Source organism: Taeniopygia guttata, chromosome 20, assembly GCF_048771995.1.
Source record: "Taeniopygia guttata chromosome 20, bTaeGut7.mat, whole genome shotgun sequence".
NCBI lineage: Eukaryota > Metazoa > Chordata > Aves > Passeriformes > Estrildidae > Taeniopygia > Taeniopygia guttata.
In genome coordinates this window covers 14480480-14504828 of record NC_133045.1, presented here as the reverse complement: position 1 = coordinate 14504828, position 24349 = coordinate 14480480, and the positions used below count along the sequence as shown (strand labels likewise).

General features: G+C 49.7%; 1 protein-coding gene and 1 long non-coding RNA gene across 19 annotated transcripts in view; one reads left to right on the top strand and one right to left on the bottom strand.

The window, feature by feature from the left end:
* Positions 1–581: 581 nt before the first annotated feature.
* ADNP (activity dependent neuroprotector homeobox) lies at positions 582–22011 on the bottom strand. Of its 17 annotated transcripts, none has more exons than XM_032751963.3 (11): positions 21743–22011; positions 20480–20662; positions 19628–19766; positions 17158–17273; positions 15559–15647; positions 12357–12509; positions 11074–11119; positions 9651–9957; positions 7937–8049; positions 6794–6886; positions 582–4960 (listed from the first exon to the last, which is right to left on the bottom strand). In XM_032751963.3, the coding sequence occupies exons 7-11, from the start codon at positions 11110–11112 to the stop codon at positions 1832–1834; spliced, it is 3681 nt and encodes a 1226-aa protein (XP_032607854.3). In that variant the 5' UTR covers positions 11113–11119; positions 12357–12509; positions 15559–15647; positions 17158–17273; positions 19628–19766; positions 20480–20662; positions 21743–22011; the 3' UTR covers positions 582–1831. The 17 variants fall into 17 exon arrangements, with proteins under 17 accessions (XP_032607854.3, XP_041576093.2, XP_072773180.1 ...); XM_041720159.2 differs by lacking the exon at positions 21743–22011 and adding an exon at positions 20749–20969; XM_072917079.1 differs by lacking the exon at positions 21743–22011 and having other exon boundaries at positions 19628–20386; positions 20480–20969.
* Positions 20991–24349, top strand: part of LOC116809168 (uncharacterized) — a 20810-nt gene continuing 17451 nt past the window's right edge. The window contains exon 1 of one of the 2 annotated variants that reach the window (XR_012051566.1): positions 20991–21251. This is a non-coding gene — a long non-coding RNA (uncharacterized lncRNA). Of the gene's footprint in view, positions 21252–22805; positions 23718–24349 lie in introns of those variants that run through there. The other variant, XR_012051567.1, reaches the window with a different exon arrangement.

Below are 24349 nucleotides of genomic sequence, written 5' to 3'. Positions count from 1 at the left end.
CTGCTGCACTTCCCCACTGCACTGAGGAAGAAGTTTTTTTCTCATCACAGCAGGGTCCCCTCAGTGAATCCTCTCCTCAGGTCCTGCCCCGCAGGCCTGGCCTGGCCAAGCCAAGCACAGCTTTGCACAAACTCCGTTTCAGTTTCTGTGTTCAGTTTACTTTACCTTCCAGGCTGGCCCAGGCTCGTGCTCCTCCCCATGGGAAGGGTCAGCACTCCAAAGCTCTGCCCTCCTGGCCCAGCGCTCTGCACACTCCCGGGAGGATTTCCCAGGTGAAATCAAATCTCCGTCCCTCGAGGAATTCACAGACCTCCTTTCCCGGGACACAGAGCAAGCAAACCAGTACAAAGCTATTTATAACTGTGTTCTACAGCACTGAACAGGAACAACACATTTCAGCCCAAGGTACTCTGCAGATTCCCAATAACCTTGAAGGAGATAAGTATTCAGTTAGTACTAAACAGAGAGGCCCCAGCAGGGCTGGGGAACACTTGGAAAAACAGAGGCAAAAAAGGAGGAATGAATATTGAGGTGGGATTTACCAACCAGGCATGGAACACTTACATGTAATAAAGCAAATATTTACATTAAGCACAATACAGCAATTTATTTAGATGCTTAAATGAAGAATACAAAGGGAAATAAAGATCACAAAATTATACATACTACAACAGTGTGTAATATATTAGATGGTATAAATGAATACAACACCTTGTTGGTGTTAACTAAAGATAAAACTAAATATCCAAACCCAGCACTTTGTCTCAGTGTGCTGCTTCAACACAATACACTTTTATACAGATCTAAAAGGTGTCAAAATTAGTAGCTGCAAACTTGTTTCTTGCATGTGATTTTTCTTTTTTAGCTTAAAAGATTTCAGAAAATGGCTCTGAAATATGTTTGTCATCAGTTGTCATGTCAAGGATATTCAGAACAAGAAAATTCTATAATACAACAGAGCCCAGATATATTCTTATGTTGCTGGCCTCTGGTTGGAGATTGTACAAGGTTATGTGCAAAAACTAAATCTGTCAAAACTCATACTAGAGCAGTCTCAAGCTTTGCTAGGGAAACTAGATACAGCATTTATTACACAGCAGGGCAACACTAAAAAAAGAGAAACAGATCTATGATGGGTACACAAGAACAGTTCCATAAGCTTCACTTAATAGGTCTAAAAGACTGTACAAATATACATTTCAACTATTCAGAATGATACATGAAAACTCCATTTCCCCAGAGTCTGCTATACAGGGCACCGGGTCGCTGGCACGGCGCTACCGGAGAGGGGCCTCTTGGAAAGACACAACTCAACATGGACAAGGTGAAAGGAGGGTTGGAAATGCAGATGAAATAATCCTCTGCTTTTCTCTGTGTGCATTCTGGAGCCACCAGCGTATCCATTTTCACATTAAGTTACTGTGCTCATCCCAGCAGGAACTCCCAGCCCCGTGGGCCAGCAGGTCTGTACACGGCCCCAGGCAGCAGCACCCGGCCGTGCCCCGGGGCAGGGGAGCAGAGCCCCGGGCAGAGCCGGGCCCCTGGGGCAGAGCCGGGCCCCTGGGGCAGAGCCAGGGCTCTCAGGGCAGAGCCAGGCCCTCAGGGCAGAGCTGGGCCCCCGGGGCAGAGCTGGGCCTCCGGGGCAGTGCCAGGGCCCCCGGGGCAGAGCCAGGGCTCTCAGGGCAGTGCCAGGGCTGTCAGGGCAGTGCCAGGGCCCCCGGGGCAGAGCCAGGGCTCTCAGGGCAGTGCCAGGGCTGTCAGGGCAGTGCCAGGGCCCCCGGGGCAGTGCCAGACCCTCGGGGCAGTGCCAGGGCCCTCGGGGCAGAGCCGCTCACGCCTGCTGGCTGCTGAGCTCCACCCCGGGCAGGCTGCCGTGCATGGGCTCAGCCCCCACGGCCCCGAAGCCCTCGCCGTCCTCGCTGTCCATTGTGCTGCTCTGCCACTCCATCTGCTCGCTGGCCAGGCTCTCCTCCAGCTCGGAGGCGTTTTTCCATTGCGACTGGTCCTTGGACCAAAACCCTTCTACTTTTCCATAGGAACGATTCTTCCACTTTGACTGTTCTTCATCGCTTTCAGATCCACCCCCCTTGGCCTCCACAGTGGGTTTACTGCTCCCGGCATCTTCGCTTTGGGAAGATTCATCTGTCCACACTTCTGGTTTTACCTCCAAGGCATTATCTTCAAAATCTGAAACCTGCTGGGAGCCAGGCCCGCTTTCAGACTGGGAAGCTCCATCTTTCCATTCCACTGCATCATCCTGGTCATCCTGATCACCTTCACTATCCGAAACGTCACCTACCAGCTTTGTTGGCTCTTCAGCAGCAATCATCTCTTCGTATTTAGAGCTTTCCTCTTGTTTTTGCTCAGCCTTCTCTGGAGACTGTAACGTGTTTTCCTCCACGATTTCCTTGGCTAAGCCGTCCTGGGGGTTCTGCACTGCACCGTCGGACGAGGCCTTCCCAGCCACATCAGGGACGCGCTGGCCAAAGGGACTGCGGCTCTCGCTGTATTCCTCCTCTAGGTTTTCGTAGCTGTCTGAGGAACTGTCATTGTCTTTTTCTAGGTTGATTTTTTTATCAACAGTCTTACTGGCATTGACTCTGGAATTCTTCTCATCGTGGTTTTCAAACAGCCATTCAGCATCAAAATCCATCTCATGTTTGACTTTGTTCAGTTCTTTCATGTTGAAGCCCAGCAGCACCCCGGGTTTATATTTTTCACAATCCCTAACACATTTCTTCCTTTTGTTGCTGAAGTGAGATGCGATGTCAGATTTCCAGAGCCACAGACTGGCCGCCAGCTTTTCAATCTCTCTCCGAGTGGGGTAGGGCTGCTTATTGAAATATTTTGTAAGAAATGTTTTCCTGGCTTCGTAGGAATCATCTTCATGACCCTTGGGGTCCAGTGCTAGAACTACAGGCTCTTCAGGCTTCTCCTCAAAGGCAGAGGGGGAGTCATCGTCGTCCATCTTCCTCTTCTTCATCAGAGGGAACTCCATGTGTTCGTAGGCGCGTTTCACTGGCGCGGCCGCCGGGGACTGGCCCAGCCGGGACGATGTCCCCTTGTCCTGCCCGTTCTGGGTCTTGCCCACGCCCCTGCAGTGCACCAGGTGCAGCGTTATGGTGGAGGCCGTCATGTTGCTCGTGTACACGCCCAGGCAGTGGATGCACTTGTAGGTCAGCTTCTTCTCCACGGGGTGAACCGTCTGGATCACCTGGTGCCTCTCCCGGAGGTGATGTGCCAGCGCGTCAGAGATGGGGCCTTTTAGAATCGAAAAGCACAGAGGACACAGAGTTTTCCCCACGTCTTTTTTGTAGGGCACCGCTGCTTGTGGAGAACTTTTGACGGGTACGTCAGATTTCTCCTGGATTTTGGGCTGCGGTTTTGGCGGGACAGGGGGAGTGTTCTGAGCATGGTAAGCTACGGATTCGGCAGGAGCATCCCGCAGGTTGTAGGTGGTGACAAGGAGGTGTATGTTCGTGTGGCTGCCCTGCTGCAATGTCAAATCAAAGGTCAGGGTGGAGTCAGTTTTAGGTCCCATCTCCTCGTCCACGTGCACCATGCGCATGTGGGCAGCCATTTTCTCCACGTCGTTGAAGGTGGAGCGGCAGTAGGGGCAGGAGAGCCCGTGGATCAGCATGTGATTGAGCAGCGTGTCCGTGGGCAGGTAGCGGTTACAGTAGAGACATTTGCTCGTGAAGTTATGGATTTTCATGATGTAGTTGGCTACCGCAGGCACCTTCTCGGCCTTGTGCTCCTTCTCAAAGTGGACACTGTACACATTTTCGGGGAACAGCTCGTTGCAGATGGTACAGATTTTCCACTTCTGCGTGGACGAGGTGTTGATAGCGGAAGGACCCGTAGCAGCCACGGGGGATTTGGAGCCAGACTGACCCAGAGCTCTGGATGCTGCCTGGGACTGCGACAGTGACGTCTGTTTGAGCTGCGCCGAGGACAGCGAGGAGGAGTTGGCAGACTGCAGCGAGTACCTGGCTGAGGCCTGGGACCTCTGCTCCCCTCCCAGAGTGTAAGGCCTTCCATTGCCACTCGCTGAAAACTGTTTCATGCTTTGTGATTGTTGGGAAAGAGAAACAGGTGTGTTGCCACTGAGGCTGAGCCTCCCCCCTGGCTGACCAACGTAACTGGGGGGGACTGATTTAACCCCGTAATTGTTCTGCTGGAGGTGAACATTTGACATCATGTTGACTCCTGCAGAATTTAACGTGGGCTTTGGTATAGTGAGTCTGTTCATCATCTGCTGTGATGAGAGCGAGCGGACACTGCCAGCAGAGAGGGCGCCCATCCTCTGAGGGAGTCCCATAGGCTTTTTATCCTGGGGTTTGGGAGCTATTAGCATCAAAGGTTTGGATCTCGGAACCACTACGTTGGTGTGACCTATCATCGCCGTGACCTGGTATCCGATCCGTTCGTGGTCTTCGATCACGTGTTGGACTAAAGCTTCGTAGGATTTCGGCATGAAAAGGCATCGTTTGCAGTGGATACCCCCCTCCTCTCGGGCGCCGGAGCTCAACGGAACCGCACCATTGAGGGACTTTTCGCCTCCCTTGGCTACGTAAGGAGCAGCAACGTGCTGAAAATGTTCCCTGTAAATGTGCTTTCGAACGATTTCGTAGAGCGGGTCACGGTAAGTGCACTTCTTACAGTAATAAACAGCTTGTTCCACACTGTCAGCCTGCTTGGGTTTAAGGCTCTCGTGTTTGTTTTTATCTTTGAAAGTGCTGATGCCTCCACTCGGTGTACTGGCATTGGGAGCATGGAATATTTTAATGTGCGTTTCCAAAGTCTTTTTGTCCGCGTTGAAGGTACAGTAGGGGCAGTTGAGCAGGATCCTGTTCTCAAAGTCTTCGCTGTGAACATTCCGGAAGTGGCTTTTGTAGGCTGAAAAGAACTTCGAGGAGAAGGGACATGCACTGCAGCAAAAGGGCTTTGTCCGATAGTCCTTGAACAGAGAACAGAGCACAGACTAAATATTCAACTGCACTTAGCAAAGTAACACCCATGACAGTCTCTACACAACCTTTCTAAACAACACTCACGAGCCCCCTGCAACTGTCTCAAACCTTCAATTCACTTCTCTCCCATTTCTGGCTGCAGATAAGCCCCTAAAATCTGATCACATGAACATACACATGATGTGGTGAATGCCAAGGGGTCCCTCAAGGGTTTAACCATGACCAGGTGAGGCTGAGTCAGAAGTGTCTTTCCCTGTTGGTCACAAAAACCTCCTCCCTGAAGCTGAGCTGCAAGAAAAGGACCCCGTGAGCTCCTTTCTGGAGGGAAGCCAAGCAGGACTGTTTGAGGAAATGAGACTGTACCCCCACTTGAATCTGCCAAACTTGATAGATGTAATATGGATCTATAACTTCAGCTATTTCAGTGGCTTTATCCATTACGCACTTTAATAGCAAAGATGGAATTCCAAACATTTTTTTGGTGAACAGAAGGATGCAAGCTTACCAAGACACAGGCTATACAAACCCTTAAAGCCACCAAGCCTCTTCCTTGTGATCAAAGCACAAACTTGATTTTTAAACCAATCTCAAATGAGGAACCAAAAATGTGGGAATTCCACCCTTGTAGTTTGCCTGCAGCTTTTGACCCATTTAACGTGGTCCCAATGCAGCTCTTGTCAACTGCTGTAGCACAGTTAAGTGCCACTGGCCTTAGGGACAGCCACAAGCAGCCTGGCACTTCAGGTGGGGTAACATAAGGAGTCCAGAGTTAGAGAGATTCCTCCTGAGTGTCAGAACAAATCCTGTGCACCGAGATACACACAGGTCACAGGTGAGGGAGCTGGAGAGCTGCACTCTCCCTCTGGAGAAGGAAGCTGACATATCTGCTCTGGCCACCTGCTGAAGCCTCACACACCTGTGGAGATTGGCCCCAACACACCAAGCAAGAGCTGTCTCCTTTTATATTACAATTTTTATTCTGGGTTACCTAGAAAAAGGGACATCAGTGCATTTTATGCAAGACAGTACTAAATGGTAATTTTCAGATTCACAGTAGGAAGCCATGAGAGGATGGATCCCAGTTTCCTCTGAGAGCAGTACCTGAGCTCTGAGGCGCTCACACAGTGATTCCTTTGCAGAGAGGTTTCTGACCTGTCACTGCTGTGGTGACTCTGTCCTGCAGCCCCAGCAGAGGCTGCTGCAGCCCACACCACTTGCTTGAACCAACAGCATCGTTTCCTCCCTCCAGTGCTGGCTCAACTCAAAATTCCTTTATTACTGGCTCAGAAACATCACAACAGCAGGACTTCCAGGGTCACTGAACTGCTGTGCAGAACTAGAAATGCCCAAAGCAGATGTGGGACACAGCCTGTGGGACCCAGAACTGCACTGACAGTGACTCTGCACCATGCAGCAGAGTGAAAACAGCTTTGGAAGGGATGGAAACCAGGAATAAAACATTCAAGGAAAGGTAAAAGACTAATTGCCAGTTGTATAAAGTTGTTGATCCTTTGGTTAGAGGGCTGGTGAAATTGTGCTAGGATTGGGAACAGGTGGGAATGGGCTCCTAATGTGCAGCTGTTTGACCTGAGCAAGGACCCATCAGCCCTGCAGCACTGGCCACCCAGGCTCCTGAGACACACACCAGGAACAACTTAACAAAACTAAGACAAAAAGCACATAGCTTTTTGCTGCCCCTTGAGCTGCCAACACCTGAAAATCAGTGAGGAAACGTGAAGGAAAGGCTCTTGGCATGTCTGGGAAGTGCCCTTCAGCACGACCCATCTCCAGCCTCAGTGTCAACTGAAACTCTTACCAACCTGGTTCTTTGTAAGCGATGGGTCCCACAGTCCCACATCCTCCCATGTAGTGTTTTTCAAATAAAAGTCATTAGGTTCAAACTGCTTAAAATCCTGGAGAAGGGAAGATGGGAAGAGAGGACAGAGAGTCAGAAGCAAGGCCCAAGGGCTCCTTTAAGCAATCCCTGAGCACCCCTGCAACCTCCCAGGTGCTGCTGGCCAAGGCAGAGATCATCACTCAGGGCAGGGAGGGAGCTTGGAGGCACCTCCTGCAAGGCGGAGAGCCCTGAATATTCTCCATATCACAAAACACCTGCAGAACATCTTCAGCACCCATCCTCCTCACCAGCCCAACACTGTAGTTACAAACTCATCTCATTCCAAAAGCAATCCTGGAGAAAAGTGTTCCCAAACTGATGTGTGGGTTTGGGGTTTTTTGGCTGCTTTTTCTGGGAGTGGTAGTGTGGTATTTATTTTGTTTGATTGGCTTTGTTTGGATTTTAATTCATTTCACACAGGAAGCTTTTAAAGTTGGACATGTGTGATGTCCAAGACACCTAATTCTTATTTTAAAATTTATCTTATAAAGCATTTCTTTGGCATTTAACGTTTGGCATGAAGTCAGCAGCACATAAGGACTCAAAAATAACACTTCCACTGAAATGAATAATGCAAGTAACATTGTCCCAGTTCAGAATTCTCCCCTTAAACATGTGAGCTGCTCCACAAATTCTGCAAGCAGGAAGGACTGGCATTTTTTTCTTACACATCTCATTTAAATGCTCTCTAAAGAGACACTGAAAGACCAGGCAAAGCCTCAGCGATGGAGTTTGTCCAGAAGAACAGCACAAACACCCTTCCCTGGCAGGAACTGACCCAGGCACAGAGGTGGTTCTGTAACTCCAGGACCTGCTGCAGCACAGACACTTCCTCAAAACCTCAGACCCATTTCTGCCCCAACATCTCACACTAGTCCTGGTTCTTCCAGCATTCCTGGATTTCAGTAGCCACGAATGTTTCTAGAAGTGTTTACAGGTACATTATATCTCAAGCTTCTAATTAACTCCTACTTTGTGTGGATCTTATCATGGCATCCACAAATACCTCCCTGTCCCCCTAACTCCGCAGCATTTCAGCTCTAACTCTTGGAGGTGCCATACTTACTTCTATATGTTCTTTACAGTATTCCAAACCAATGTCACTAAGTATTTTTTTCACAGTTTTCCGGGCCTTTCTTAAACTGCCAAGGTTGTTGACAGGAAGTTGGAACATAGTTTCTATTGGAAAAGAAGAGTAAGAGAAAAGGTTTAAGTCAAATGTGTTTTGTCTAATAATGCTGCACTTTTAATTCAGTAATTGTCTGTCTCGTGACCCCACAGAACTGGTACCAGAGCTGTAGCATTCCCTAACACACTGTTACATCATTGCTGATGCTGCAGAGGGCACTTCTGAAAGGGCAACAGACTGATGAGCAGCTATTGCAGGAGCAATGGGCTGCCTCTGGAAAGAACTTTCATTTCTTTGGAGTGTCTGTCTTTACCAAACCCTACACTGAAGTACCTCAGAACTCAGTTCTCTCCTGTGCAATGTATCCTAACTGATCTGAAAACTGGCAAGCTGAGCTTCAAGGTTTGTGCCAGTCTTGAAGAGATTTCAGTGTCACTTCAGTGATAAAGACGCTTCTATTCTGCTGTAGGTAGGGTAAGAAATTAATGCTGTTTCCTCCCTCCACTGTACTCAGAGCTTTAACTGGCTGAAGCTGTTCAGCAAACATTCTCCTAGGAAGAGGGGACCTGAAAGCTTGGTGAGATCCTTCCAGAGAGAGAAAGCATTGGGAAAAGCACAAGAGATAGTTTAAACCTCTCCATGTCCCTGGGAATTGTCAGCCTCCCTCCCATCAGTGCCCAAAGTTCCACTGGGCCTGGCTGGGGCTGCCCAGCTGAAAGGGAATCCAACTCATGAACTGCTCCTTTCCTATGTTTTATCCATCCTCACCTCCACTGTGAAAACAATGGCTAATACCACCTAGAGCAAGCCAGGTCCCTTTTAAAGATGAAGAGTGATTTCAGTGCTTCAGGAACACCTCCAGTCACTGCATGATCCCACTTCTCAGAAAAAAATCAGTGAAGCAGCTCAATCAAGTATGGTCGGATTTGAATTAATATTTTCATATTAAAGTGAATTTCATAGCCAAGGAGATCACCAGAAATGTTATTCCTGGTGATTAGTATGAACTGCAGAAAGAGCAGTGCATGAACATGGTGCATGTCAAAGCTCCTGGCAATCCGGGCTGCTTTCTTTGAAACCCAAGTCCCCACTTGTAGAGTGCACCTCTGTGCTTGCAAAGAAAAGCATTTTTTGTCTCGTGACACAGCCAGAGTCAGTGCAGAGCTTGTCTTAGGCACTGATCACTTGTACACCTGAGTCAGCCACAAGTCTCAAAATACTGCTTGATATCTAAAAGCTAATTTCAAAATGCCACTGAACTTCTTCAGCAAAGGCATCAAATGCTTTCTCTTGATTCCTGTGTCTAATACAGCTAAATATGCCACAGGTACAGAAACTCAGAGAGAGCAAACTATTTACAGCTGCCTGAAAACAACGTCTCTGCTCTAGCTGCAGCATCTTCTTGCCTCTGTCCTGTGTAAGAACTCTAGATCATTAAAGCAGATTGTTAATAAACTTTGAACTAAAAGGTGTTCAAAATAACAACTATTTGCTGTAATTTCTGTGCATGCTTATAAAAGACAACAGCTCTTACTCTCTGTTCTCCCCTCTCCCCCTCATCATTCTCTGCTGCTTCACAAGGTCCATCCTTTCCGTGCTCTTTCCCCCTCTCCTCCTTTCTTTGCTGGTTCTTGGCCTTCTTGGTCCTTACCTCGCTCATTTTCCCTCTTCTCCTCTTCCCTGTGCCAATTCATAGCGTCCACATTCTTTCGTCGTTCTCTCTCATCCTGTCTCCATCGCTTCTTGATATCTTTGTCCTTAACTTGCTCATTTTCTCTCCTCTTCTCATCATCCCTGTGCCATTTTATTGTTTCTGTGTTTTTCTGCGGCTCCACGCTTCTCTTGAGATAGTCTTGTCGCCTCCTCCTCTTTTTTAACATATCCCTTTCCCTGGCACGAGCCTGCTTTTCTTTCTGGGAAAGAAAAGCTTTACGGGGCATCATGAGCTGCTGCTGTACCTGCAATAACATCGCATCCATGGGATAAGGCACTCTGTACATGCACTCAGTCAGGCACAACACCTCATCTGGAGCTCCACACCTCACACACTCAGTAAGGCAATGCCCTGCTCCTCCTCTTCCCTCCTGAGCCCGGGCTCGCTCCAGGCTGGGTCAGGCCAGGCTGGCCACTCCGGGGCCACCTCGCAGCAGCTGTGACCCCAGGAGCCCCAGCTGAGCAGTGGCACTTCTGTCCCCTCCCTGCAGCTCCTCCTCCCCCAGAGCCTCTGGCAGCCCTTGGCTTTGCTGCTCCCGCTGAGGAACAGGCTGTGGGTGGACAGAGGTGTGACGGGAACTTGGGGACCTTCAAACCAGTCCCCTCTCTTCCTGGAGATATACATTTAATCCAACTTAAAGGTGCTAATTTTTCTTTCCAGACTTCCATCTCCACCCAGTTTGGGTGAAAATGGCTCTCTTGGCTGAAAGGAGACAAGCCACAATCTTGGATTAGGAGACAAGCCACAATCTGAAAAATTGTGTAAGCTTTGTTTCCTGGGGAAACCTGGCCAAAACATTTAACTGCATTTAATGAAATAAGTCCTGACTCATCTACCCAGACTTCCTCCAAGTGTGTTGTGTCTTGCTATTCACAGGAACAAAGGGAAAAAAATGAGACTATTTACTTGGAGGCTCTGCTGACAGCATTCCTGAGGGGTGGGGATTCTTGGGGTTGGTGTTTTGAGGCTTGGGTCTTTTTGTTTCTAAAGAGGTGTCAGTGGAGACTACATTAACAAATTGTTTTTACTTTTGGTCATTTCTCTGTAGTCACCCAACACATTCACATTTTCAAATGTGGAAGTGTTACTACCTGCAATTTTGAAATCATGGAAGAATTTATACCATTATTGATAACCTTCAAATATTTTTCTGTACACAATAAGCAATGTTTCAGAAATGGAAAACTGCAGTTGTAGGCCAGGTTTCAGTTTTTTGGTTGGGTTTTTGTTAAGTTTTGAAGAAAGATTTGCAGAGGTCTAGTTAAAATGAAAACTGCAGAAAGGACAAAATTACTAGATTACAATACTTAAGCAAAGCCTAAAACAAAATGAAACAAATGTACTTTTAAAATTTAGCTACCTTATGGAAAGCACTTGTTCCCAGCATGCAATACTCCATCTTTTTCCTACAGAAAAAGCAATGTTTCAAACCCTTATTCTAAAAGCTGTTCCTTTCCCCTACAATACACCCCACCCCACACACTTTAACCCTCTATTCTGGTCTATTGCCTTTGTTAGGTCTGCATCATGATCCCATGGCTTTCATTCCAATAATTCAACCCCAAATTTCTTAATATCCATAATAATGCTAAAAGTGAAGGGCTGCAGCAGAGTCAAACACCATAATAATAATAAAAAAAAATTAATGCAGTGTGGTAACACGTTAGTACATAAAATTCAGATTATGCTAAAAATTACTTCATTAAAAGGGTAGTTCTCTACCAGACAGCCTGGGTTTGGGTATTAAATATTTCTCAGCAATAGTTGGATTAAAATCAAAAAGCAACGGGAACCCAGGATCAGCACCCTCAGTGCAACCCAGACACTGCAAATCTGTACCATAGTTTCAGTGCTCTGTGGGCCGGGTGCCAGGACATTACTGCTGTTTACTAGAGCAAACTTAGCTCATTAACTTTGTAAATGTACATTATCATTACAATTTTATCAGTAACCTGGTTCAATTTCAATAACAATAACATGAAACACATCATGCAAATGATTTTCCCTCCCCCACCCAAGGCAAGTACCAAGATTTCAATCTGTCGTTGTTATATTTTCTTTCATTTGTTTCTGTTTGGTTTGTTGTTGGGGGCTTTTCCCCCTTTAGTTTTATCTTTTCACAGGATTCTCCCCTCCCTTCATACAGCCCACTTTGATCAGTTTATAGACAAATGATAGAAAATACCACAATAAAGAGCATTTCAGCTGAATTTTCAAAATTAAATATTTCATGTGAGATTCAAGTAAGTCAAGTCACGTCATATTCCAAGGGACATATTAAAGGGACATCCAACTTAAATTGCAGATCTCTGAACTTCCCTATCCCAGGTCAGAGTTTCCCCGTTTGTTTAGCATTCCAGAATTATCTCTCTTGCAGTCTAAACCAGCTTTCACTTTCACCTCTGATGGTTTTAAACCGACAGAAGAGGGACCAGTTAATCTGCAGTGAAGCTGCTGGACTGACTGAACCCAAAGTCCCCCAACCTCTCAATTTTTCTAGAGCCCAAGTTGGTGTTCCTTTAAGTTCAAAATGTCCAAACCTCAGAAATGAACGGTCAAAACTATCCTTTTTGTGCCCATGCTTTGCCAAATGAAAATCTTTACTCCTCCCCATCTCTGCAGTACTTCTGATGAGGCATTTACCTCCAAAATGAATGGTGCTGGGGCGTCTCAGACTCATTGGACAAGTTTCAAGCACAAGCCTCCAAAGCCAATTCTCCTTGCAGAACGCCCCTCAGGGCTCTGTTACACCCCCTGGGGGAGCCCAAAGCCCGGGCACAGAGGAAGGCTCATAACCTGCTGGACAAAACAGAGAGCAGAGACAAGAGATAAGAGATGTGATAAGGGCAGTGTCACGCTGACAGGTACAAACCGCAGGGGCTGCAGGGCAGCTGTGCTGCAGCACGTCTGAGCAGCTTTGTGCTCAGCAACCGATTCTGCTGGGGGACTGTGCAGCGCTCGGATTTCAGCTCAGGTACCCAGCTCAGAAAGGCAGCAGTGCAGAGGCTGGGAACGTGCTCCTCACACTGCATCCCCCTCTGCAGTGCCTGCCTCACCCCCAGGAGCACCTCACCTGAGCGAGCAGCAGCACAGCTGCACCTGGGCACCTCAGGGACACTGCACCATCCTTGGACACTTCCTTGGAGGCTCCCACACAAACAGGTCCCACCTTACATGACAATGTACCGTGCCTTCAGCCACAACCCTGGGGACACACATTCCTCTGGGAAGCACTGGATTAAAACTGGCAGAGGATGGGGAGTTTAGGGGAATGGCATGTAAATGATCACACTTTGCTGGAAGTGATCCCTCTTCAACTGACATCACCCACGGATACAAAGTCAGTCTTGCACATACTGGAAACACAACAGGTAACACTAGAACCATAAAATCTGAAACTACCAAATCTAAAGTTTATAAAAGCAAAACTTGTTGAGTCATTAATAATTCCTCTGACAGGGAATAAGGCAGTATGAATTGTTAGATTTTAATCTCTTGATTACCCAGACAGAATAGTCTGAAGTACAGAGTGCTTTTCTTTGGCAAGTACACTTCCAAGACAAGACACTACAACATTTTAAGAAATTAGGAAAGACAACGTTATTATTAAAATACTTCACATGGCAGCAAACCTGAATACTGGAATATTGAATGTGCTTTATTTAACAAGAGCATCACCCATACCGTCAGTCACACAAGGATGATGGGTTTTTCATTTCACACCGCATCACTGTCTGACCAGAAGGCAGACTGTGTGTCCCCGTGTGTCTAGCAAGTCCAAATGAACTCTCTCCCAGGGAGTCCTCCCTGCAGCAAACACACTTCTGGGTGAGGACCCATCAGCCTCGAGAGCACATCAGTGGCAATTACTGCATCAGCCTGATGATACTGAGCTCAGGGAAGTACTTCAGCCCATGCTGGGTCTCCCAAACACTGAGGATCATTTCCCTGTGCTGTGCTGCTGACTACGATCCCCAAGCATCTGGCACACATCTTATGGCATCCAAACTCCTTTGACTTTAGCCAGTATTTTGCCAGTATTTCAAGCTGAAGAAGTTACTGGTTTATACCTAACAGCCCAAGACAGAATCATACATAAGAGCTGGCAGCAGCTCCGTGTTCCTGGGCAAGATGAAACAAGACTTGGTTTCTTGATACCATATGTTTTATTTACCTACTCAAACTGCTTTTGAAACAAGGAAACTTCTAACAATTTGCCCAGCAAACTGCCTTTCATAGCATGCTCTAAAAGCCAGCCATGAAACAGATTTGCAGAGAAGGCTGGTAGTGCAATACTGAGTGAAATCTCTTGAAATACAGGGGAAATACGCAAGAAAATGAACCTGTGGTTCCCACAGCAACAGAAAAGCTGCCTCTCTGTATATGCAGGTTAAATGATGCTCTGTGGTGTGATGGTGTAGAATATTCTATATTCACATGAGGACAGTGATGGCCTGTCCCTGGGACCTAACAATTCCTGGACAGCTGAGCAAGGAACTGTGATAGACAGGAGCACAAGGGTTATCTCAGGGAAGAGCGAGCAAGTGGAATAGAAGTATCAGAAAAAAGGAATAGAAGTATCAGAGAGAAGAGAGAATCTGGGAGAACAGAAACTACTGAGAGCTTCCTTGAAAGTGAGAGTTGCAATTAACTCTCTCTGCTTCCTGTACAGAGAGTGATTGAAGAGTTTTTCCCAACATACCTCTCACCGGCTGACACTGAGCATTTTCACTTTCTTCCCTGGGACACTTTCCTTTTCCTCCTAACTAGCATTTCTGGCCTAGTTTTGTGAGGGTTGTGCACCCACACTCCTGTGCAGGTAATGAGATTTGCAGTTCAGCAGCACATCTGAAACGCCGGACAACTGAGGGCTCCTTTTGCAATCCGCTGTAATCCCGGAGGGAGCCTGTTCTGTAACAGGGACATTTCCAGCTGAGAGCAGCTCCTCAGCCTGGGCCACCTGCAGCAGGAGGCTCCTGCCCAGGAGCAGGGTGGGCCTCCAGCTGCCCACAGCTCAGCTCCAGCCCGGATTTGGGGTGCAGAGCCAGCACCTGCTCTGAGTGTGCACCCAAAACAGGACTGGGCACATGAAAGAGGAATCAACGCAAACCCTCTGAAAAGCCCAGCTTTAAAGCTGAGGTTATGGAACTGATGGAAATCCCCAGCTGCAAGCTGCTGCCTGGACAAAGCAGTGTAAGAGCTGAGCCACACTGTGCACAGGACACACTCCAGCTCTCCCTCACAGGCAAACAGGCAGTTTGTTAACAGCCCCTTGGTCAAAAAGCCAAGGATTTAAAAATACTAAAAACCACTTCAGAGATTAGATCAGCAACTTCCAAAGCCAGTCTCAAGTTGTGTGTCAAAATAAAAAGGGCCATATCACACCATTTTTCAGGGCATCCTACACAAACATGGCCTCAGGAGAGAAGTCCATCTAAAATGTGTACTAAAGAAAACCTCACCTTATCCTTGGGAGGAAATTCTGAGACTAAAAACACTTAACATCCTGTTTCAGTGGTTACAGGCAATTTTCAGCAAAGGTTTATGAAACTCTGGTTTGTACCTTTTTGTTTGGGCTTGCTGCCTAGCCTCAGCTTGACTCTTGCATTAAGAACTCCCAACTTCCCATCCAAGGAAGACTACGGAAGGCAGTTGTAGTGAAAGGAATCAGTAAGGCTGATACACCTCAGGCTCCATTCATTCTTTATTTAAAGGCTAAAAAGCCACTCTCTGCAGTCCTGCAGACAGGGATCTCCTAAGTCATTCACACACTTCTCATTCTTGCTCAATTTCTGGAATTTTCCACTGGAGCCCCAAGCTCCATCTGGTGGGTGTGGACACTCACTGCAAAACTGAGCAGGAATTAACTGTTTCCTCATCGACTTCGGTTCAGCAGGAGGAGTCCTGGGCACCGTGGCATCTCTATGCCCCAGTCTGAAATACAAAATGGTCAAATTTTCACTGCTCTGGGAACCACAAATCCTTACTTCTGTTCTGATGAACAATCTGCTTCCCTAGGCTCTGTTGGGACCTGCTGGTTATGTTTCTGATTTTGATGATGTAAGCTGAGGTATGTTAAAGAATGCTGGCAACTGTAGTTGAATGTTTTCTAAGGGATCTTTTCAACACATATGATAAAGGCCACATCAACTCTGGCAACCTCTGTTGCATTCTGAAAAGCACTTTGAAATTGTGTTCATTCTCTAGGACACAAGAAATCCTGAATCAGAGACACTCACAGCTCCAGAATCAGGCTTGCACACCTCCTGCCATCTTAGAGAATATCTTTTGTGACTGTTCAAGACCTCCACAGATAAATGTTTATATGCACACAACATGGGCAGTTAAATCAATATTCAATACACATCCTCAGTGTGAGAGCCAGGCTTGTTCAGGGCCATTTCTAAAAGATTTTGGTGTGAAATGCAATAAAGCCTGCACATCTTGCAGAAATTTGAAATCCAGACTGGAGATCATTGAAGCACAAAGGATATTATTTGCTTACACCATGATATCCACACTTCAGTGATCAGGAAAAACGGCTGCATGAATATGCTCTACAATTCCAAAATAATCCTCGTCTAGATTGTAGCTAAGCATGAACAATCCCAGAATAAAAATAATTTTGGAAATAGAAGCATGATTAATGAATGTGCAGTTACCATTTAAATTAAATCAAGAATTGTCTTAAAATTTTCAATCCAAAGCTCACAAAAACATTTGTGTAATTAAACAAAGTAGCACAGTAGTTGCTGTAAAATGTGCAAGAACAAAGCAAATAATCAATACACACGTAATTTATGATTGGATTACACTGACTGAGAAACTGCAGCCAGATTAGACTGCAAGTGAAAATGGTCCCCTGCCCTCTGTGTCATGTTCCCTGGTATCAGCACTGTGTCAACAGCCAGAGCAGAGCCCCGATGCAGCCAGAGGAGTGGTTTGGGGCAGAGCAGCTCCTTCCCTCACCCAAACAGCGGTGCTGGGCCCCGGCCAAGCCCTGGGGCAGCAGGAAACAGCTCCAGCCCTGCCCTGGCAGCTCCCACACACACAGACACAGACACACTCACACACACAGACACACACAAAGGCACAGACACACTCACACACTCAGGTACTCACACCCGGAGCGCAGAGCAGCCCTGCTGTGCCCTCAGCACACAAACCAGCACACAAAGAGCACAGCAATACTTTCCCCAGCCCATCCAAAGCCCCGCCAATCCACGCTGTCTCAGACAGCAGATCCATCAGATACTGGAGGGATCTCGCCAACTGGCTGCATCTGAGTTTTCCGAGGGTAAAAATAGGCACTGAAGGAGGCTGGAGCCGCTTGTTTTCCCTTGCCTTACACTTCACACACGCGAGGCACAAACGCTGCCATTCCAACACGGGGAAAGGCTGTAAACAAGAGCTTCAGACCAGTCTCACACTGCACATTTCTTACCTGTCCCTTTCTGCCTAAGCTCCCCAGGGCTCCAATCCCTGCCTACATTGCAGTGTTAGTCCACCTCAGCTGCTGCTGTCTTCCATCTGCCTCAGGAACCTTTGACAAGCAAAGGGCTTCATAGCAACAGCAGCAGCAATGGGGAAACAAAACAAAAAAAAGATCACAAACTTGAGTTTGACTCTTCAGGTGAAAAAAGCATTTTAAGACCACTCCCTTGCCTACTTAGACTTCCAGAGCCATTTTGTCCCCTCACTGTTGCTGCTATGAAGCTGCACCACCAACAGCTTCCTGGGCCCAGCTGCAGTATGAGCACAAGCTGAGACATCCAGAGTCCCACCAGGAATCAGTGCACACAGAGGGAGAGCAGCGTGGAAGAAAGCATCGGCTGAGAGCTGGGAGAGGAGCTGGGGCAGGGAAGAAACAGCCAAAAGTGAAGGCAGGCCTGAGAGCAGGCCCTTTCCTCCACCTGCAGGACTGGAGGAGTTGGAGTGCTCCCTCACGGAACAGCTGCTCAGGCAGTTGCTTTATTTTTGTTTCTTGTAAATTGTTTTAGATACTACTTGAGAAGTAGATATTAAATGAAAGATTTTTGCCACATGATCTGCATACATCTGCAGGTGTGATGTGTCCACAAGGTCAACTACACAGGCCTTGGACTCAACAGCCACTCTCAGTTTTCATCTAAATAATCTCTAACACCACCTTAAAAAATGAAAAAAAACAGTAAGGATATAAATGGCGGTAACTGAAAGTGACTAACCGCAGAAAAAATGGTATTTACTCCATTCTTACTCCAAACCATCAACCCTCATTCACATTCAAGAGCACTACAGAGAAATCAGAGACACTAAATACAAGCTCATGTATGCCTTCTGACACCAGAGCTGCAGTGAAGCCCTGAACAATGCAGTTCTTACCTTGAGGCACATGGCCCTCAGGTAGATAATCAGGAGTCACACCTCTGGAAAAGCCTTTATTCAAATCTGGAACACCCATCTGAATTTCAAACCAGACTTAAGTTCTTCCTGAAAGCTCAAAAGGAACAGGCCAATTTGGCCATCTTGCCTAGGAGAGCGAGGGCATTCTTCCCAAATATGTCAGGTGAGGCAAAATAAACCTCTCACATACAATAAAGGTACAATATTTATTTTTATTAAAACTAAATTAACATCAATAAGGGTTCTTTTTTTTTCCAATGCAGACACTCAGAGCAGCACCTTTCATTGTCATCCCATCTCTTACACTATCAAGAAACATCACTAGCAACAGCTTTATTTATATGAGCAGAACTATCACCACATTAAAAATTATCCTGTTACAATTATGTTCATAGGAACCATACCTTACATATATATATATATATATATATATATCTGGGCACAGAGCAGCTCTTGACTCAATATAACCAAAAAAAAATCGTGTGATGCTTGTTTAGATACAGGCCAGCATAGTCAGCTGTTGCCTTTTTAAACCAGCATGGTGCATGCATCTTAAAGAAAATAATCCCACTAAACGTAGCATTATTAATATACAAACTCAGCTGCACTAATGACTTTTAAAAATTTGTCCATTTTGCCCGTGCAGGTAGAGCAGCTCCAACGGCACCTGTGAAACAACACACTGGGCAGCTCAGCCCCAGGGCTGCTCCCTGCCTCTCCTGGCACCTCTCCTACAGTCTTTAAACTGGTCCTCCTCAGGTCTGATACTGCTTCGGTCATTCCCAGCACAATTTTGTTTCCCTTAGACATCTCAAGTAGTGGAGCAAAGATGACTTTCCCTTTCTGGAGATAAAACCCCTCAAAAAGCACCCCAACAAATCTCCTATTAAGTTGCTAAATGTTATTTGCAGCTACCTTAAAACAAACACATTAACCCAGAAGCACCATCTTTTCTTCCATAAAATCACTTGTTTCAACCTCTTTCTTTGCATCAATCAAATCAGCTGCTGTCTTAATAACAAGCTATAAAATATACATTCAGACCATATCACTTATGACTACTGATAAGATCCTGGTATGTTTCCGTATTCCAGGAATTCCACTGTAAATGTCAATGTTCACTTTCAGTGTTTATGTTATTACAGAGTGGCAAAGCTGAGCTGGGACTAATCAGACATTATTCCCCTGCAGTGTGTGAGCAGCACAACCCACCTGCCCCAGAACCAGAAGACGTGTCCTGCATTTCCCTACAGCTCACGGTGCTCAGAGCAGCACAGGGATCTGGGCAGCACCACCAAGTGAGAGTAAAGTAAGAGTTAAGTGAGAGTTTACACTTAACCCACACGCTGTGTCAGGGACAGGGACCTCTGTGTCAGTGACAGGGACCTCTGTGTCAGGGACAGGGACCCTGTGTCAGTGACAGGGACCTCTGTGTCAGTGACAGGGAGCACTTCTGACCACGGGCACCTCCTGCCCTACACACAGAAAATCCACCACGTTCCTCCTCTCAGCCTGAGGAGCACACACACCTTCCTGGGTGCTGTGTTTGTGCAGCTGGTGCTTGACACTGCAGGGCATGAACTTTCCAAGACAGTCAGGAGTTCCTCTTCAGTCTTCCTCTCCTGTGAAGGCTTTTCATTCCCAAGTGTGGCACTAGGTCTGTCTCACCTACAGGCAAAGGAGTCACCTTTCACCTTCTCCTGCACATCCAACAGCATCCACCTCCCACAGCCCAACACAAATGAACCGCAGGTTCTTCATGACAATAAACCCTGAAGCATAAATAGTGGTAACCAAAAGAGATGCCTTCTACAAATCTGCCTGATGGACTTCAATTCAAAACAAAAAAAAATAATTATTTTTAGTAATGGGGCACTAAAACAGTATCAGTTTTCAATGATCTCAGAGACATCCCCTGGGAGCATCTCATGTCTGCTGGATACCAAAAAGTCACTCTTGAATGCTAACTAAGAAATAATGCTAAGATGAGCAAAGGGCAGCTAACCACCAAAAATAGTGCAAAAACGTCTAGCTTGGTATCAATTTTGGAGAACAAGTTATTTGTTGTGTGTCAAAAAGGACATCTCTATTTAGACTGAAATTGGAAGTATTTGCTGTGACAGTCTTTGGAAAAGGTAACCATTATGTTACAACCCATCAGCATCTGGTGCAATTCTCTTAACAACAGGATGTTTCTGGTCTGTTGTCTCTTTTAAGATTTCAGCACATATCATGGTAATGTCCATCTGCTGATATCAAATTACTGCCCAACATCTGCAACTGCACATCTGCAAAGGAATCAAGCTTTGGTTTGGTTTGTTATTAAAAGCAGGAAAAAAGGGCTTTTCTGTTTCTTAAGCAGACTGATCCATCTTTCTCACCTAGAGGGATGACAGCTTGTGATTATGAGTTCGCAGAGTCCTGAAGTGAAAGTTTTCCCGAGTAGGAGACCCTGCAGGAGGGAGCAGTGCTGAGGCACACAAGGCTGAGCTGCACAGCAGCCAGCTAAGGTCGGTCCATGCTACCCTGACAGGCGGGAATCCTCTGTCTCCGTTACCTCACACCTCCAAACAGAAACAGAAAATACCAGCAAAAATAAACAGAAACATAGCTAGGGAAAAACTCTTAAAGAAAAGGGGGGAATGCAAACCTGTTTGAGACCTACAAAACAGCCTTAACACACCCAACGGACAACGACCATCAGCACCAGCCGGTACCCCCGCGGTGCCGGACAAAGCCCCTCGAGGCTCGCCGCACTCCGGGGGCCGCAGCCGCGCCCCGGGGCTGCAGCCACGTGCGCAGAGCGGGGCCGGCCCCGAGCCCGGCCCGGCCCCGGTGCCCCCGGTGCGCTCTCCTCCCCCCGCCGCGGCGGGCCCGCCGCGCAGGGCGCCCCCTGCCGGCTGCCGCCGCGCAGCGCCCCGGCCGGTGCGCTCCGTGTCGGGGGGGCCGCGGCGTCACGCCCGCGGCCGCTGCCCGGGGACACCGGGGGTGCGCCGGCACCCCGGCACCGCGCACGCACTGACACTTGTTCGGAACCCCCGCCCGGGCCGCAGCCACCCGGGAAGGGGGTGCGTGGCACGGGGGTATCCGGGCGGTGCGGCCGCCAGGCTCCGAGTTTGGCGTTCCCCGCCTTTGTCTCACAAACGGGTGTCGGTAAGCGTAGCCCGGGGCACGGATGGGTGAGGTAACGGTGCTCCTGCCGCAGCTGCGGCTCGGGATGGCAGCGGCGGGTCCCGCCTTTTCCCGCGGGCAGGGACCCCTCGGCTGCTCCCATTCATCGCATCCCCAGCGCCGCTCCAGCACCAACTCCGCCGGCGGGGCCCGGTGCAGCTGCACCCCGGGATGCCGGACGCAGCCGGCGGCTCCCGGTCCCGCTCCCTCGGGCCGCCGGGACGCGTCCGTGCGGGGAAGGGAGGCGGTCGGGGCCGGTGGCGGGCAGGGAGCAGAGCCGCGGTGCCCGCACCGCCGGGGCTCCTCAGCGTGTGTGCGGGCGGGGAGGGGCCGCTGCCAGCTCCGCACGCCCGGTGCGGCGGGCAGGGCGGCGGGCACGGCGCGGGATGCCCGCGGGAGGGAGGGAAGGAGGGAGGGGGCGGTCGGGCGCTGTCCCCGCCCGGGTCGCACCGCGGACCCGCGCTCGCACCTACCTGAGCGGGCTCTCCTCGCAGCGAGGGCGGGCTGGGGCGGGGGGGGCGGGGGGGGGCGCCGGACCCTCCCCGGCGCCGCCCGGTCCCGGGGCGGGCGGGCGGAGCGGAGCCGCCGGCGGCGCGGGGGAGACAAAGGGGGAAATGACGGCGGAGGGGGTGCAGTGTGCGGGGCGGGCGGTGCGGAGCGGCCCCGGGGGCGGGGGCGGCGGTGACTGGGCCGGGTGGCCGGGGCGGGGGCGCGGGCGGGGGCAGCGCCCGGGCCCCTCAGACAATACAGCCGGGTCCCGCTGCCCACAGCCTGCCCGGGCCAAGATGGCGGCCGAGAAAGAGCGGAAGTGACGCCAGACCCTCATTAGCATACGGGACTCATTGTCCGGCGGGAGGGGAGGGGGCCGCGCCCCGGGGGGGGGGCGGGGGAGCCCCGGGGGTCCCCGCGGGACCGGCCCCGCCGCGCCCGCCGCACCGGGCGGGGACGCGACCCCGCCGCGAGGGGGCCCCGGCGGGGCGCACCGGGCCGGCCGCGGCCATGGCGGCGGAGGAGGCGGCGGTGGGATCTACCCCGGCCCCGCTAGGAGGCGCCGCGCCCTGCGCCTGGGTCCGGCGCGGGGATCCCTCCGCCGCGCCCCCGGCCGGGACTACATCCCGTCCTGAGGGGCCGCCGCCGCCGCCGGGGCGGGGGCGCGAGCGGGGCGGGGCGCGGAGCGCGGGGGCGCGCACGTGAGCGCGGGGCGGCCCCGGGAGCGCGCGCGGGGCTCGTCAGGCGGCGGCGGGGCCAAAGGGCAGCGACCGGCCCGGCCCGGCCCCGGGGCAGCCCCGCACGGCACGGCACGGCACGGCACGGCACGGCACGGCACGGCACGGCCCGCCCCGCCACCCCGGCCTCGCGGCCGCCCGGCCCTGCCGTGTCCATCCCTCCGAGGCTGCGAGGATGCTGAAGCGCCTGGAGCGTCTCCGTGGCCAGGAAAGGCTGAGGGAGCGGGGGTGCCCAGCCTGGAGGGGAGCCCCGGTGAGAGGGGCCTCAGCCCTGGCTGTCCCCGGTGTCCCCCGGTGTCCCTGGTGTCCCTGTGTACAGGAGGGCAGAGCAGCCCCAGGCTCTGCTCCAGGCCCAGCAGCGGCACCAGAGCCAGGGCAGGGCCTGAGCCCAGCAATTCCCCTGCCCAGGAGGCATCGTGTGAGGCGATGGCCATGGGCAGCCTCGCTGGGACATCCTTTGGCAAAGTTGCCATGGGCTGGGACGGTGGTACTGATCAGGGAATTCTGTGAGGCGACACAGGAGCTGTGTGCTTTACACGCTCTGAAATCCAAATTCATCACAGAACCACAGAATATGCTGAGCTGGAAGGCGCCCACCAGGACCGTTGAGTCCAGCTCCTGGTCCTGCACAGGACAACCCCAAGAATCCCTCCAATGCCACTTCACACTTTGGGTTGACACCCTGAGAAGGAGCCAGTGCCCAAAGGCGGGGCTGTGATCTTTCTGGTGAGCCCTGTGCACGTATGACGGTCACACACACCTGTGCAGAGCCACTGGACATCCCATTTTGCAGCAGGAACGTTGGATCAGGACAAGAGCCCACATGTGAGTCTTCCTTGTGGATCATGATGCTGCTCAAGGTCTCTTTAACGAGGACAAATTCTAAAAACCCCTCTAGGAGTGACAGGGAAGGATGGCTTTTGTTACTTCAGAAAGACACAAACACGTGGAGGAGGAAGTAAAGTGCAATTCCCTCCATCTTCGGTGTTCACGCCCTTTCTGGTTCAGTGACACACTGGAGTTCAACCTCACAATGCTAGAAAGGAAATTTGACTCCTTGCCTGAAGTGCAGAAGCAGAGAAAAGTTGTCACCAATTCTTTAGACTTCATGTAACTTAAGGATCTCCTGGATTTTCAGGTGACTGGTGTCCTGAATTCTGGGAGCAAGTGAAGCTATTGGAGTAAATTTGTGTCTTGCTGTATGTACTTATCAGAAGACAAGGTAAGATAAGGTTGGGATGGAAATAGAGGTTGATAGTGGGTTCCCCCAGAGCAGCAATATCAAGGAGTTTCAGCTGGGAACACTCCCAGCCATGATGTTGGTACTCAGTCCATGATTACAGTATGGAAAGCCATTTGTGAAGAGTTTAGAAACTGGAATTTGGCACAGGGGGGCATGAAATTAGACCCAGATAGAAAGGAGAGTGTCAGGAGGCAGAAATACTTACTCAGTGCACCAGAGGGGTGCTGCAGGCAGAGGATTTTAGGGCAGGGGAGATAACAGGAGGGAAAGGAGATGTGGCAGCAGAAGCTGGAGCAGAAGGAGCCACTTCCTGCCTCGGGGTAAAATCTGCAGTGACAGGGCTGAGAAAATGGGGGGAAGGACGAGAGGGTGTGAAAGCAGTCCTGAGTGATGGACAAGAGCTTGTTCTCATTCAGCTCAGGAGGGTTCTTGTGGTGGTTTGCAGTGTGACAGCTGTCAACAGAGAGCTGGGGAAGAAAGATGAGAATTTACAAAGTTTGTGTGGAAATATTGATAGTAAAGCTAAAATTCAAGCAGTGCGGAAGAAGGAGAAAAGGAGTTTTGACATCATTTTTCTCCTGTGTGTACAAAGTGAACAAAATGAAACAGAA

Bases quoted from the DNA above. Each gene is read 5' to 3' on its own strand.
- ADNP (XM_032751963.3), bottom strand. From the start codon at position 11,112: ATGGAGTATTGCATGCTGGGAACAAGTGCTTTCCATAAG. The intron at 9,958-11,073 runs GTAGCTAAATTT...ATGTTATTGCAG, and splicing joins GAACAAGTGCTTTCCATAAG to GTACAGCAGCAGCTCATGAT. The intron at 8,050-9,650 runs GTAAGGACCAAG...CTTTTCCAATAG, and splicing joins GAAGAGGGAAAATGAGCGAG to AAACTATGTTCCAACTTCCT.